The 17,346-nt window shown below is 37.6% G+C and overlaps 1 protein-coding gene across 1 annotated transcript in view; it reads left to right on the top strand.

Annotated features, from left to right (window-relative positions):
- Window positions 1–17,346, top strand: part of LOC124971477 (heat shock factor protein 3-like) — a 56,586-nt gene that overhangs the window by 30,295 nt on the left and 8,945 nt on the right. The window contains exons 4-8 of the mRNA XM_047535239.1: window positions 8,742–8,866; window positions 10,515–10,590; window positions 10,751–10,812; window positions 13,651–13,735; window positions 13,938–14,071. Of these exons, the coding sequence (XP_047391195.1) occupies window positions 8,742–8,866; window positions 10,515–10,590; window positions 10,751–10,812; window positions 13,651–13,735; window positions 13,938–14,071 (482 nt within the window). The remainder of the gene's footprint in view (window positions 1–8,741; window positions 8,867–10,514; window positions 10,591–10,750; window positions 10,813–13,650; window positions 13,736–13,937; window positions 14,072–17,346) is intronic.

The raw sequence follows: 17,346 nt of genomic DNA, 5'->3' as shown, positions 1-17,346 counted from the left end.
CCATCCATTGAAAAAGGAGTCATTTGCAGATATCCCTGAGTCTACCAAGCACTTCTTTTTGGTCTCATTAAGAGTAATATTTAGACATATGAACTGACCAATGTTGTTTTTTTAGTTTGTTTATTTTTGTGGTGCTGGGTTTCAGGGCCTCATGTACACTAGGCTAATTTCTTTTTTCTTTTCTTTCTTTTTTTTTTTTTTTTTTGATACCGGGGATTGAACCCAGGGGCACTTATCCACTGAGCCACATCCCCAGCCCTTTTTTATATTTTATTTAGAGACAGGGTCTCACTGAGCTGCGAGCTGCTTAGGGCCTTGCTAAGTTGCTGAGGCTGGCTTTGAACTCGGTCCTCCTGCTTCAGCCTCCCGAGCCACTGGAATTACAGAGTGTACCACCATAACCGGCTTGTTTTAATTTCTTATGGAAGCAAAAAACTTCAAATGTGTTTTTCTAGTACTGTGTATACTCGTTAGCTTTTGAGTTCATTAGTTTAGTGAATATTTGGGAAATGATACATACACTCCATAGTGGAGATGACCAAGTTATGTCCTACACAGGTGACAGGCAATTTCTTTATTTATTACAGAATGAAAACAGATGTTTCACTCCAAATATAATTGCACTTTTTTTCTGAATCTTGATAAAATTTAATATCTGTGCTACTCATTTGCCATTTATTGCATGCTGCTTTTCCTAGATAGCCATCTGTTTTTGTGTTTAGATATCTAACCTTCTCTCCTGATTTTTTAAAATTTATTATTTAATTTTTAATTTTTAAACATTTTTTGGTACTGGGGATTGAACCAGGAGCTCTTTACCTTTGAGCAACATCCCCAGCCATTTTTATTTTGAGACAGGGTCTCACTAAGCTGCTTACGGCCTTTCTAAATTACTGAGGCTGACCTCAGACTTGTGGTCCTCCTGCCTCAGCCTCCTGAGTCACTGGGATTATGGGTATGTGCCACCATACCACTGTCCTGATCTGTTAAATTTACATTAGGGATCTTTGATAGATAGCTTAGTCCTCAGACAACTTTACAGCAGGTAAAAATACATTGGAAGCTTTTGTTCAGAATTCCACAGTTTCATCTTAATGGTCCTAGAATCTCTAGTTTCTTGTTTGCTACAAGCCAGTCTTACTCATAGTGGTAGCATGATATCAAGATTCAGTTTATAGACCTCTTCAGGTGGCTCTGCCCACTCTGGCTGCAGGCTCTCTTCACGGGGCGATCCAAGATGGCGGCCTAGAGGGAGACTGCACCCCCAGTCGCTCCAGAACCCTGGAGTTAAGAAGGGGAGGCATTGAGAGACTCGGACTGAAATAGAGCCACGGGTGAGTCTGCCCACTGGGTAAAGCTCGGCCCGGGTGGCAGGCCCAGATAGAGGTGGCTTATCGGAGCCGGGCAGGGCAGCTAGGGTCATCCACAGGCAGCCCTGCGCACTCCGGCGGTGGGCCCTGCCCACACAGCCAGCTTCTCCAGGTTCACGGAACGGAACTGGCCCGCTAGTGAGAGCCTTTCTGACCAGAACAAGCTCCGAGTCCCGGAGCCCCTGCAGCGCAGCGTACTCCGGCAACGAACCAGCGGAGAGCCGCGATCCGCAAACAGCCTCTGGGATTAGGGCAGGGCAGCCAGAGACCTCTTCAGGCGGCTCTGCCCACTCCGGCTGCAGGCTCTCTTCACGGGGCGATCCAAGATGGCGGCCTAGAGGGAGACTGCACCCCCAGTCGCTCCAGAACCCTGGAGTTAAGAAGGGGAGGCATTGAGAGACTCGGACTGAAATAGAGCCACGGGTGAGTCTGCCCACTGGGTAAAGCTCGGCCCGGGTGGCAGGCCCAGATAGAGGTGGCTTATCGGAGCCGGGCAGGGCAGCTAGAGTCATTCACAGGCAGCCCTGCGCACTTTGGGCCATGCCCACACAGCCAGCTTCTCCAGGTTCTCGGAACGGAACTGGCCCGCTAGTGAGAGCCTTTCTGACCAGAACAAGCTCCGAGTCCTGGAGCCACTGCAGCGCAGCGTACTCCGGCAACGAACCAGCGGAGAGCCGCGATCAGCAAGCAGCCTCTGGGATTAGGGCAGGGCAGCCAGAGACCTCTTCAGGCGGCTCTGCCCACTCCGGCTGCAGGCTCTCTTCACGGGGCGATCCAAGATGGCGGCCTAGAGGGAGACTGCACCCCAAGTCGCTCCAGAACCCAGGAGTTAAGAAGGGGAGACATTGAGAGACTCGGACTGAAATAGAGTCACAGGTGAGTCTGCCCACTGGGTAAAGCTCGGCCCGGGTGGCAGGCCCAGATAGAGGTGGCTTATTGGAGCCAGGCAGGGCAGCTAGAGTCTTCCCAAGGTAGCCTTCCACACTCCGGCAGTGGGCTCCTCCCACACGGCCAGCTGCACGGTGCAGGACCACAGTGAGAGCATTTCCGCACAGAGCCAGTTCCAAACCGTGGAACCAGTAGGGGGCTAGGGGCAGTTTTCTTCGGATGAGCTGCTTTATCAGATTCCTCCAAGACATCAGGCTACTGAAGGCTGGGAGGTGATACATTGGAAATCTACCGGGACATTATAAGCCAGTAGCGGAAAACTGCAATATCTCAGGGTCCCACTGACGACTGACCAATATGAGAAAACAAGGGAAGAAAATGTCCCAAACAAACCTAGATACTACATCAATAAAACCCAATGACAGCACAGCAGAAGAAATGTCAGAAAGGGAGTTCAGAATGTACGTAATTAAAACGATCAGGGAAGCTAATGAGGAGATGAAAGAGCAAATGCAGGCATTGAAAGAAGAGATGAAAGAGCAAATGCAGGCATTAAATGATCGCACCAATCAACAGTTAAAAGACCAAATACGGGAAGCAAGAGATCATTTCAATAAAGAGTTAGAGATACTGAAAAAAAAACAAACTGAAATACTTGAAATGAAGGAAACAATAAACCAAGTTAAAAACTCCATAGAAAGCATAACCAATAGGATAGAACACCTGGAAGACAGAACCTCAGACATTGAAGACAAATTATTTAATCTTGAAAGCAAAGTTGGCCAAACAGAAAAGATGGTAAGAAATCATGAACAGAATCTACAAGAATTATGGGATATCATGAACAGGCCAAATTTAAGAATTATTGGGATTGAGGAAGGCTTAGAGAAACAAACCAAAGGAATGAACAATCTATTCAATGAAAAAATAACAGAAAATTTCCCAAATCTGAAGAATGAAATGGAAAACCAAGTACAAGAGGCTTATAGAACTCCAAACATACAAAATTACAACAGACCCACACCAAGGCACATTATTATGAAAATACCTAACATACAAAATAAAGACAGAATTTTAAAGGCCGCGAGAGAAAAGAATCAAATTACATTCAGAGGGAAACCAATAAGAATATCAGCAGATTTTTCAATCCAGACCCTAAAAGCTAGAAGGGCCTGGAACAACATATACCAAGCCCTGAAAGAAAACGGATGCCAACCAAGAATCTTATACCCAGCAAAACTTACCTTCAAATTTGACGATGAAATAAGATCCTTCCATGATAAACCAAAGCTAAAGGAATTTACAAAAAGAAAGCCAGCATTACAGAACATTCTCAGCAAAATATTCCATGAGGAAGAGATGAAAAACAACGATGCAAATCAGCAACAGGAGGCGCTAGCCTAAAGGAATAGCCAAATAAAGGATAAACCAAATCATGTCAAAAACAAATATGAGTCAATTGACTGGGAATACAAATCATATCACAATAATAACCCTGAATGTTAATGGCCTGAATTCATCAATCAAAAGACACAGACTGGCAGATTGGATTAAGAAGAAAAATCCAACAACATGCTGCCTGCAAGAGACTCACCTCATAGAAAGAGACACCCATAGACTAAAGGTGAAAGGATGGGGAAAAACATACCATGCACACGGACACAGCAAAAAAGCTGGAGTATCCATCCTCATCTCAGATAATGTGGACTTCAAACCAAAACTAATCAGAAGGGATAAAGAAGGACATTACATGCTGCTTAAGGGAAGCATAAATCAGCAAGACATAACAATCATAAATATCTATGCCCCGAACATTGGCTCATCCACGTACATCAAACAAATCCTTCTCAATTCCAGAAATCAAATAGACCACAACACAATAATACTAGGCGATTTTAACACACCTCTCTCACCACTGGATAGATCGTCCAAACAAAAATTGAATAAAGAAACTATAGATCTCAACAACACAATCAGCAATTTAGACTTAACAGACATATATAGAATATACCATCCAACAAAGAACGAATACACTTTCTTCTCAGCAGCACATGGATCCTTCTCTAAAATAGACCATATTTTATACCACAAAGCTACTGTTAGCAAATACAAGAAGATAGAGATACTACCTTGTACTCTATCAGATCATAATGGATTGAAATTAGAAATAAATGACAGAATAAAAAACAGAAACTTCTCCAATACCTGGAGACTAAATAATACACTATTATATGATGAATGGATAACAGAAGACATCAGGAGGGAAATAAAAAAATTCTTAGAAGTAAACGAGAACAAAGACACATCATATCAAAATCTCTGGGACACTATGAAAGCAGTACTTAGAGGAAGATTTATTTCATGGGGTGCATTCAAAAAAAGAAGTAGAAATCAACAAATAAACGACTTAACACTACAGCTCAAAGCACTAGAAAAAGAAGAGCAGACCAATACCAAAAGTAGTAGAAGACAGGAAATAGTTAAAATCAGAGCCGAAATCAACGAAATCGAAACAAAAGAAACAATTGGAAAAATTAACAAAATAAATAGTTGGTTCTTTGAAAAAATAAATAAAATTGATAAACCCTTAGCCACACTAACAAAGAGAAAGAGGGAGAAAACTCAAATTACTAAAATTCGGAATGAACAAGGAAACATCACAACAGACATGAGTGAAATACAAAACATAATTAGAAGCTATTTCAAAAATCTATACTCCAACAAAACAGAAAACCTCGAAGACATCAACAAATTTCTAGAGACATATGAACTACCTAAACTGAACGAGGAGGACATACACAACTTAAATAAACCAATTTCAAGCAATGAAATAGAAGAGGTCATCAAAAGCCTACCAACAAAGAAAAGTCCAGGACCAGATGGGTTCTCAGCCGAGTTCTACAAAACCTTTAAAGAAGAGCTCATTCCAATACTTCTCAAACTATTCCATGAAATAGAAGAGGAGGGAACCCTACCAAACTCGTTCTATGAAGCCAATATCACCCTGATACCTAAACCAGACAGAGACACATCGAGGAAAGAAAATTTCAGACCAATATCCTTAATGAATATCGATGCAAAAATTCTCAACAAAATTTTAGCAAATCGCATACAAATATATATTAAAAAGATAGTGCACCACGATCAAGTGGGTTTTATCCCAGGGATGCAAGGTTGGTTCAACATTCGGAAATCAATAAATGTCATTCACCATATCAACAGACTTAAAGTTAAGAATCACATGACTATTTCAATAGATGCAGAAAAAGCATTTGATAAAATACAGCATCCCTTCATGCTCAAAACACTAGAAAAAATTGGGGTAGTGGGAACATTCCTAAACATTATAAAGGCCATCTACGCTAAGCCCATGGCTAATATCATTCTAAATGGTGAAAAACTGAAAGCGTTCCCCCTAAAAACTGGAACAAGGCAGGGATGCCCTCTTTCACCGCTTCTATTCAACATCGTCCTTGAGACTCTAGCCAGAGCAATCAGACAAACCAAAGAAATTAAAGGGATACAAATAGGAAAAGAAGAACTCAAACTATCCCTGTTCGCTGATGACATGATTATATATTTAGAGGAACCTGGAAATTCCACCAGAAAACTTTTAGAACTCATAAGTGAATTCAGTAAAGTAGCAGGTTACAAGATCAATGCTCATAAATCCAATGCATTTTTATACATAAGTGATGAATCTTCAGAAAGAGAAATTAGGAAAACTACCCCATTCACAATAGCCAAGAAAAAAATAAAATACTTGGGAATCAATCTCACAAAAGAGGTGAAAGACCTCTACAATGAGAACTACAGAACACTAAAGAAAGAAATTAAAGAAAACCTTAGAAGATGGAAAGATCTCCCATGTTCCTGGATAGGCAGAATTAATATCGTCAAAATGGCTATACTACCTAAAGTGCTATACAGATTCAATGCAATTCCAGTTAAAATCCCAATGATGTACCTTGCAGAAATAGAGCAAGCAATTATGAAATTCATCTGGAAGAATAAAAAACCTAGAAGAGCTAAAGCAATCCTCAGTAGCAAGAGCGAAGCAGGGGGTATTGCAATACCAGAACTTCAACTCTACTACAAAGCAATAGTAACAAAAACGGCATGGTATTGGTACCAAAAGAGACAGGTAGATCAATGGTACAGAATAGAGGACATGGACACAAACCCAAATAAATACAATTTTCTCATATTAGACAAAGGTTCCAACAATATGCAATGGAGAAAAGATAGCCTCTTCAACAAATGGTGCTGGGAAAACTGGAAAACCATATGCAATAGAATGAAATTAAACCCCTATCTCTCACCGTACACAAAACTCAACTCAAAATGGATCAAGGACCTCGGAATCAGACCAGAGATCCTGCATCTTATAGAAGAAAAAGTAGGTCCAAATCTTCAACTTGTTGGCTCAGGATCAGATTTCCTTAACAGGACTCCCATAGCACAAGAAATAAAAGCAAGAATCAACAACTGGGATAGATTCAAACTTAAAAGCTTTCTCTCAGCAAAGGAAACTATCAGAAATGTGAAGAGAGAGCCTACAGAGTGGGAGAATATCTTTGCCAACCATACCTCAGATAGAGCGCTAATTTCCAGAATCTATAAAGAACTCAAAAAACTCTACACGAAGAATACAAATAATCCAATCAACAAATGGGCTAAGGAAATGAACAGACACTTCACAGAAGAAGATGTACAAGTAATCAACAGATATATGAAAAAATGTTCAACATCCCTCTTAATAAGGGAAATGCAAATCAAAACTACCCTAAGATTTCATCTCACCCCAATTAGAATGGCGATTATCAAGAATACAAGCAACAATAGGTGTTGGCGAGGATGTGGTGAAAAAGGAACACTCATACATTGCTGGTGGGGTTGCAAATTAGTGCAGCCACTCTGGAAAGCAGTGTGGAGATTCCTCAGAAAGCTTGGAATGGAAACACCATTTGACCCAGCTATCCCACTCCTTGGCCTATACCCAAAGGACTTAAAATCAGCATACTACAGAGATACAGCCACATCAATGTTCATTGCTGCTCAATTCACCATAGCCAGATTGTGGAACCAACCTAGATGCCCTTCAGTTGATGAATGGATAAAGAAACTGTGGCATATTTATACAATGGAATATTACTCCGCAATGAAGAATGATAAATTTATGGCGTTTGTAGGCAAATGGTCGAAATTGGAGAATATCATGCTAAGTCAGATAAGCCAATCTCAAAAAACTAAAGGACGAATGATCTCGCTGATAAGCGGATGGGGACATATAATGGGGGGTGGGAGGGGCTAGCATTAGGTTTAGGGTTAGGTTTAGAGTTAGGCTAAGGAGAGCGGCAAGAATGAAGGAAAGAAGGACTGTGTAGAGGGAAAAGAGGGGTGGGAGGGGTGGGGGGAGGGGAAAAATAAAATAAACATCATTACCCTATGTAAATGTAAAAAAATAAAAAATTAAAAAAAAAAGATTCAGTTTATAGAAATTGATAACATAATGTATTTCTTTATTCTGTTTAAGTTTTATTTTGATATTTCTCTTATTCGTGTTGAATGTTTGATTAAAAACTTTTATTGTGCATATACTGATTTCTGAATGCGTGAGACTTTTTAAAGATCTACAAAAATTTTGGTAATAATGCACCTTATGGGTGTACTCAGACAGCAGAGATCTAAATCATTAAAGCCTGTTCAGTCACCACCTGTGGAAATAATTACAACATTGTTATTATAGACATTATTCTGCATTAAATTGTAAAACCTGCTTAGCATGGTGCTTCATTTCATAAAATACCTACTGCAGTATGCTCTTATCCCAGCAGGCCTATAAAATTAATCTGTAGTCTACCTTGGATGTTTCTGAGAATTAACCACATTGTAGGTTATTCATAAGATAAATCCCCTCTTCATCACTGCTTATAATAGCTCCCAACAGGAACTCATGAGGGTCAGAGCTAAAATCTAAATATAATGAAATGTATTTATGAGGGTACATATGCAAATTAATATACTTCCCTGTGTTTCACAGTCACATATAATAGTCTTTAAGATTTTCTGTTTTGCTATAATATATACTTTGTTCTCCCTATGGGATTTTTTTCAATTCTTTAGGGCTAGAAACTATGACTTACCCATATTTGTACTGTTGTTAGTATGTAAATTTTACTCAAAATATATGCTGAATTTAGGAAACATTGCAAGTCTACTATGTGTAAGGTATTGTTCTGGGTATTGGTGAGAAGGATAGTGGGAGACTATCTTTCAAATAGTGGGAGAGATGATAATGTACGTAATAACTGTAATATGAGGCATAGTTTGCTTAGTTCTATAATAAAGTCACATTTATAGAATTTAGTTTACTGTTTTAGATTAATCATACCTCTTTTCCCTTCCATTTGTACCCATAATGGAGAGTTGATGGTATGTGAAATTTCTAACCAGTCCGACTGTACTCTATTTTCATTATAGGTGCCAACAATGAAAATTGAGAATGTCAAAATCTACCCTGATGAGTTGCAGAGAATGATGACTGAAGTGCAGGATATGAGAGACAAGCAGAGCAACATGGATGCCAAATTTGCAGAACTGAAAAAGTGGGTGTTTATCAATATTTCCAACGTCTGTTTCCAAGGTTTAAAGGTTGATTGCTTCTGAGTTGAGAAACTGAACTCTTGTTTTCCATGGCACTTTAATGAAGTTACTTTCAAGTTAAACCACAGCACTGAATCAAATGCTTTAGTGTTTGGACTACTGCTAATGTGCCAGTGACTAAGATCATGTAATTCTGGCTGAGTAGAAGACCACTGTATAACTCAAAAATAAAACTATCACCATCCAAAACGACTGTGCAGGTATGAGTAGTATAGCAGATAGCAGTTTTCATTTGACAGTAGAAAACAGAAAAATATATGGGTTTTGTATTTAAGTAAACTGACCTAAATCCCTTGCTGAATCTTTCCTTGGACTATTTTTAAAATTTTTTCTGTGAAATGAATAAGATCTATTTCAATACTTTCTGAGGAGCTACTGCATGCAAAATATAGCATGCAGTGATTCTATCCTTAGGGTCTTTGTTCAGAAAATAGTTTTCAAAGGCAAAATTTAAACAGCTAAACATTCACAAAATAATTAATACCTGTTAAAAAATTATGACCTATTTTTTTTCTTACAGGAGATGTATATGAATATTTTCTAGCAAATATTCATCAGTATTCAAATTAAACTTGAGCTCCTATCCAAATCTTTCAATGAAGTGCAAATGTGCCTTCAATTTCATGATTCAATCTTTTTTAATTGAGTTAGTAAATTAAACTTTTCACATTCAGCAAGGGAGAAAAGAAAGAGGGAGTTAGGAGAATGGAAGTAGTTTTCTTGCTTTCCATCAACATTGAATATAAGCCAGATTTTCATTGACATTGACCATGAGCCAACCCTTCATATTAATTCTGGATATCAGCCTGTTGTTAAATGTTAACCATAACATACAGATACATCATGTGGTTGATGATGCTCGAATGGGTTCTGGCTTGTTTTATAGGTAAAACAGACCAGAAAATATTGGGCAACAGTGACCTAGATGGTCTTCTGAGGTTTCTTCTGGCCAAAAATTTGTGATACTTTCCCATTGTGGAATTTGGATTATATCAGATCACATTTAAAACTCATTCTGTATAGGAAATTTAGTCTCTTAATCTGATACAAAGTGTCTTGTCATACCATTCAGTGAAAGTATAGATGTGTTATTTTGGCATAAATCCACCACCCTACATTTTGATCTGTTCTTTCAGCCTTTTATGAAGTATTTTTCTACTCCTAGTTCTGTGATTGTTAGTAATGAATTTACATTAGAAATATCTGGATTTGCAATGATTCTCAGATTCTCCTGTCTAGAGGAGTATTAAATTTTTTGCTCTCAAAAAATTTAGTGTGTAGTGTAGAGGTGTAGGTCAGTGGTAGAGCAGGTGACTAACATGTTCAAGTTTCTGAGCTTGGTCCCCAGACCCACACATGAAAAGGAAAAATGAGTGTGGTATCTGTGTGAACTAATTCACTGACAAAGATTGAAAAGTGTTAAAATTTAAGCCTGAACTATTCAGGCAGGATAATGGGGGGGGCAATCTTCATGAAGAACATTTTGAATACTATTGACTCAGTCAACTCAAAGTATTATTTGATATATATTCAAAATTCTACAGAAATACTTCTGTCCTGCTTCACTTTATGAATCTGTTTATGTTGCAGGGAATATGCAGCACTTTGGCTTGAAGTGACAGACCTAAGACAGAAGTACTGCAAGCAACAGCAGCTTTTAACACAGGTATCAGTTCAATCTTTTAAAGTAAAGATTAATTAAATCATAACTAAAATATTAATTTGTAATTGGGCTTAGTGGAATCTCTACCTTCCTCTTTACATATTGATTTCCTCAAATATTAAAGATGTTGTCCTAATTAAATATACTCTATGATTTTTTTCAGATTCTCCAGTTTATGTTGAATTTGATAGGTGGAAACTACATGGTAAACAAAGATAGAAAAAGGTGAATTTATTGACTCCAACTGTTTACTTGGTTACAGATGGCCTCTTTGTATTCGCGTCTTATTAATTTTTTTACATCAGAGAATTTAGCATGTACAAGTTGTGTGTGTAACATCAGGATAAAAAAATACCTACCAACAAAAGCCAAACATATCTTGTTTGCCTTTTGTTTTCATACTTGATAACAGACTAACTTGCCATTGCATGATATGATAGGTATATCATAGTTGCTGGATCTTGGTTTTAGGTTGATTATTTCTGTCTTCTTTTTGAGAATAAGGTAGGCCTACTAAATACTAGTTATTCTGAGTCTTGTAGTAAGCTCTAAGGAGCCATATGGAATTGGATCCTTTCTATACTTTTAAATAAGAATGTTAATTTTATTATGTATGTATGTATTTGGTGCTGGGAATCAAACTCAGAGTCTCATGCATGCTAATCACATGCTCTACCATTGACCTATACCACTAGCTTCAGAATCCCTTCTTAACTTTTCTCCCGGGATTCTTTTGGAATAGATTGGAAAGTACTCCTCAACTCTACTTTGTTAAGGAGTCATGGAACTTGCATAGAGGTTCTTCACATAAGGGATTATCCTGCCATAAAGAGCAAATCCATTTTACCTCTGATTTCTGGTATGATCAGGAGTTCCCAACTCACCTTTTTCTTTTGGGTAGTGGGTAACTGGGAATTGAACTCAGGGGCCCTTAACCACTAAGCCACATCTCCAGCCCTATTTTATATTTATTTAGAGACAGGGTCTCACTGTGTTGCTTAGTGTCTCATTTTTGCTAAGGTTGGCTTTGAACTCTTAACCCTCTGGCCTCAGCCTCCCAAGCCACTGGAATTACAGATGTGTGTCACCACACCCAGCCCCAGCTTAACTGGTCTTTTGCAACCTAAAATTGTAGGATTTTTGTGTAAGTCCTTATAAGACAGAGTATATAATCGTAAAATATTCCCTTGTGATGTGCCAGCTAGTTGTATCTGAGGTTTTATGTCATTAGCTTGATTCCTCAGATTTCACTAAGCTTTATGTTGAACCAGTAGATAATAGCTGATGTTTATTGGGTATTTAGAGTGTGCTATGTGCCTTACATAGAATATCTCAATTAACTCTTTCAAAAATTCTAGTGTATGGGCTCTAATATTATCCCCATTTCACAGATATGAGAATTAAGTCATGACAAATTCAACTACTTTATCTAAAGTCACCTAGTTAATACATGGTGGAGCTGTATTTCAAACCTAGGTAGTGGGAGTCATTGACTGCAGAGTTTTGCCTTATATTTGAAAGGGCCCTCCTTCACACTTCAAAAATTTTTGATAACCTTTAATTTTGATACAATCAAAATGGATAGAAAATTTATGAGATTCTCCAACTTAACATTTTGTATTATCATTTATTGTCTCTCCTTCCCTCTCCTTATACACAAGGACACAAATAGACATACTTTGCTTTGAACCTTTTGAAAGTAAATTCAAGATATAATGTCCATTAGTTCTAACTATTTCATGTGTATTTCCTAAGAATAATGATTTTTTTTGTTTTTATTTGCTTTGGGAGGGTTTTTATTTTTTCTTTTACTGGGGATTGAACCCAGGGGTGCTTTACCACAGAACTATATCCCCAATTCTTTTTATTTTAAGACAGGGTCTTGCTAATTTGCTGAGGCTGGTCTTAAACTTATGATCCTCCTGCCTCAGCCTCCCGAGTCACGGGGGTTATAGGTATGCACCACCATGCCTGGTGGACTTCAACATTTTTGAGGAGTACAGGCCAGTACATTTTGTAGAATGCTTCTCATTTTGGTTTTTTTCTGGTGTCATAGGTAGAATCCAATTATGTTTTTTGACAGTAATCCCGAGAAGTGATTCTGCGTTCTTGGTATATCACTGTCAGAGAGAACTGATGTCCGTTTTTGTCATTATCAGTTATGTAAGCTTTAATCATTTGAATTCAAATGTTCCCCCAGTTTCTTTAGTCTTAAATTGCTATTTCCACTTAGTAACTTGTAGGGAGATACTTTGAATTTATATAAAAACTTTTTTCAAATTGTATCCATTAAATTTAGCACTGAACCCAGGGACAATTTACCACAGAGCTACACCCACCTCTACCAGGCTGTTTTTATTTTAAGTTGAGAAACAGGGTCTTGATAAGCTGCCTAGGTTGTCCTTGAACTTGGCATGCTCCTGCCTTAGCTTCCCGAATGACTGGAATTACAGACAAGCTATTTTTACAGTGGTGATTATTCTAATTACATTATTCCTTTACATTTTTAATTTACATTTTATAAGGAAGGTCTTTTCCTTCTTGTTATTTCTATCAATATGGAATCATGGATTCTTATTTTACTCATAGGATTATAATCTTTTCCAGAATATGTCCATTGATTGATATATTGTTGCTTTGAGCATTTTTACTTTTCACATAATAGGATATCTAGGCTTGATTTATACTTTGCTTTTCCCAGCTCTGGAATCAGGCATCACTCCACAGAGTCTGGTTTCCCCTTTAGCTCTTTGTTTTAGTTTTAGCTGACCCAATGTATACTTAAAAAAAATAAGCTCTTAGGATGTATTAATGGAGACACTTAGAAGGAAGCTAACATACGGTGGTAATATTCCAAATTGTCACCATTTTTTCTAAACTGCCTCTCATTTAAATGTGGTGGGTCCTTTTCTTTGCCCACATTGTTGCTAAGTTGCTAAAATATTATATCTATTGGGAATCTTTCTGACAAAAGATGATTAAAATGTAGGTTCTATATAACAGTTTTGCTGACCATGCAACATTAAGATAGCTAATGACAATGAAATGTGAATCTCATTGCAGGTCATTACCACTTAAATCTGGGGCTTCAGCTTCCAAATGTGCTCATCAATATTTCCATATTCCAGAGGAGAAGAAGAAAGAAGCTGTAAGATTCTGAAATAAGATGATAGTGGTGGGTGGGTAAAAAAAGAGCATTTACTGTCAGTTAAATTTCCAGTGCCTGTTATTATTTCTCATACCATTGTTAAGTGTTCTCAATGGGAATCACATCAAATATAATCTGAAAAAGACCAGATGTATATATAGGCACGTCATCAACTCTCATTTCCTCTAACCTTCCTGTTTAGATGCAGATATTGCAAAATGGTTACACACTTGTTGAAGAAAAATACAAAAATCTCCTTGACAATATCTATCCTACTTTGAAAGATCAATCTAAAACTTTAGTTTCATGTATGGACCAGGCAAGTGGAGATGATGGGTAAGCAATCTTGTGGGTAATGTATTGGTAATGATATAACATAGTCTACAGCTATGTTAAATCATGGGATATATTTTGTTGTTAAATGAACAAATGATGTTTTCCTTCAACTATTAAAATAATACAACTGATGGCCCTGTCATTATGCATTTGCGTTTTTACTTAAGAGTTAAATTGCTATCTGGGCATTGATCCCAAGGGTGCTTAACCACTGAGCTACATTCCCAGCATTTTTTAATGTTTTATTTTGAGACAGGATCTCACTAAGTTACTTAGAGCCTCACTAAGTTATGGTTGACTTTGAACTTGTGATCCTCCTGCCTCAGCTTCCCGAGCCACTGGGATTATAGGAATATGCCACTGCACCCAGCTGCCATCCATATTCTTGTCCAGCCTTCCTATGACTACCAAAACATACTTGTAAAACAGTTTGACATGTATTTTTTTACAACAGAATAAGGCAATGATAACTGGCCCTTTAAAATATGTGTAAAGTAAATGATTTTTGAAGAAATAAGATATTAAAATATAACTTACTTCATGTAAGATATTCATATATTGTTATGGTTTAGATATGAGATGTCATCTAAAAGTTCATGTTTGAGAGAATCCAAAAAAGGGTTCAGTAGTGAAAAGAATTAATCCACTGATAGGGATTAAGTGGGTGGTAACTGAAGGCAGGTAGGGTGTAACTGGAAGAGATAGGTCACTGGGGACATGACTTTAGGGTTTATATTTTGCGTCTGGTGAGTAAAGCTCTCTCTCTCCTTCCTGAATGTCATTTCCTGAACTGCTTTCCTCCTCCATACCCCTTCCACCATGATGTTCTGCCTCACCTTGGGCCCAGAGTTGTGGATTTGACCTTCCATGAACTGAGACCTCTGAAACAGGCAACACCAAATACACTTTTCCTCCTCTAAAATTGTTCTTTTCCGGTCTTTTGGTCATAATGGCAGAAAAGCTGACTAAATATATATGTATAAATAATCAAACTATTGTTACATGTCAGCAATAGCCAATTAAAGATTCTAGTGGAAAAAAATTCTATTTACAAAACAACAATAAATTAAAAATAGTATAAAATTAATAAATATGAAATATGTATTTGGCAAAAAATTGTCCTGCAAATTTGATATTTTCTATACATGCTAAAGAAAATAAAAAATTTAAACATGAGGTTTTTTTGTTTTTTTTTTTAGGGTGGAGTACTGGGGAATGAACCCAGTGTGTGTGCTAGGCAAGTGCTCTACCAAAGATAGGCATTCTAATCCCTTTTTATTATATTTTTTGAGAACAGATTTTGCTAAGTTGGTGAGGCTAGCCTTGAACTTGTGATTCCCTGGCTCAACCTCTCAAGTGACTGGGATTCCAGACATGTGCCATCAGCATGAATATTATTTTTATTAAGACATAATCATTTTACATATTTATGTATTACAGTATAGTTATTTAGTACATGTATACAATGTGCAATAATCAAATCAGGTTGTACCCTTCTAGTCGTTTTGAAGTAAAGGATTGTTTTCACAATAGTTACTTGTACTCTAGAAAACCTGTACTAGTTCTTCCTCTTTGTTTTGATACCCTTTATTTAACTTCTTTCTGTTACACCACCCCTTCTCTGGTGACCACCATTTCACTCCATTCTTCTACAAGATTAACACTTTAGGTTCCACAAATAAGCGAGAATATGTGGTATTTGTCTGCTGCATTTGGCCTATTTTCCTTAATAAAAAGGCCTCCAGTTTCATCCATGTTGTCACAAATGACAAAATTTCATTCCTTTCTGTGGTTGAGTAATGTTTCATTGTGTTTATACACCACATCCGTGTGTGTGTGTGTGTGTGTGTGTGTGTGTGTGTGTGTTTGTATGTTTAAAGTACTAAAGATGAAACCCATAGTCTGGGACATGCTAGGTAAGTCTTCTGTCATGAGCTACATCCACAGTATTTTAAAATTTATTTTGAGATTGGGTCTTGCTTTGTTTCTGAGACTGGCCTAAAACTTGTGATCCTCCTGCCTCAGCCTCCCTTGTAGCAGGGATTACAGGCACACACCACCACACCTGGCACTACCACATCTTCTTTATATATTCATCCACCAATGGGTATCTAGATTGATTCCATATTTTAGCTATTGTAAATAGTGATGCAATAAAACACTGAAATGCAAGTATCCTTTTGATATGATGGTCTTATCTCCTTTGGTTATATATCAAGCCATGGTATATCCAAGCTGGATCATATAGTAATTGTGTTTTTTAGTTTTTTTTTTTTTTTTGAGGAATATTCATACAGTTTTCCACAGTGGCTGCACTAATTTACATTCCCATCAATGGAACCACCAATGGTATATAAGAGTTCCTTTTCTCTGCTTCCTTGCCAGCATTTTTTTGTCTTTTTGGTGATGTCTTTTAGAAAACTGGGGTGAGATGATATCTCATTGTGGTTTTGACTTGCATTTCCCTGATGATTTTTTATACACTTGTTGACTATTGTGTGTCTTCTTTTAAATGATGTGTCTGGATATTTGGATGTCAGTTGGAGAGGGTTATTTATTTAGACATCTAAGTCTCAGTGGTGCCTATGTGGGTAAAAGGAAAGACCAAATAGAGAATCATTAAGTGTGGTGCAGGAGGGCGGGTCCTAGAAAAAGGGTACTTGACGAGGAGACTGTTAGAGGAGAAGCCTTCAAGTGGAAAATCATTCAGCAGAATATTAGGAGATGTCTTTCAGAAGTATCCAAAGGAAACCTTAGGGTCTAGAATGTTTGAGGAGAGATAAAGTGTTGTAGGGGGAGGTCATTACAAATATGAACAGTGTATCCTAGAGCCTGAATATATCCAGATAGGTAAGACACTGAGTCATTTGTCTCAGGTGGGGTGCTTAAGGGGCAAGATAATGGGGAGTGTGCAATTTTAGAGGAGATAAAAATGTAGAAAATTAGTCCTTGAATTAAAATTTTGCATAGATATTATCTGCTAAATCCAAAAGTATGAAAACCATCTGTCTGGTTGCTGGCCCATAAAGAGTTGCATAAGGGTGCAGAGTGCTGACAATAGGTACATCTTTAAAAACAGTATACCAGAAAAACTTTCCTAAAGACAGCAGAGACAGAAAGAGAGAAAGAAATCAGTGGATCTTGGAGTTTATGACATCTTGAATGTTAGAATTGTGATGAATGATATTTGAACATGTACATAAAGAACCTTAGAAGCTAATTAAAATCAAGATTCAGTATCAAGTACCACAGATACTTGATAGTGTTTTAAAATA

This window comes from Sciurus carolinensis, chromosome X (assembly GCF_902686445.1).
Source record: "Sciurus carolinensis chromosome X, mSciCar1.2, whole genome shotgun sequence".
Lineage (NCBI taxonomy): Eukaryota > Metazoa > Chordata > Mammalia > Rodentia > Sciuridae > Sciurus > Sciurus carolinensis.
The sequence above is the reverse complement of the archived record's forward strand: the minus strand, read 5'-3'. Positions and strand labels throughout refer to the sequence as shown.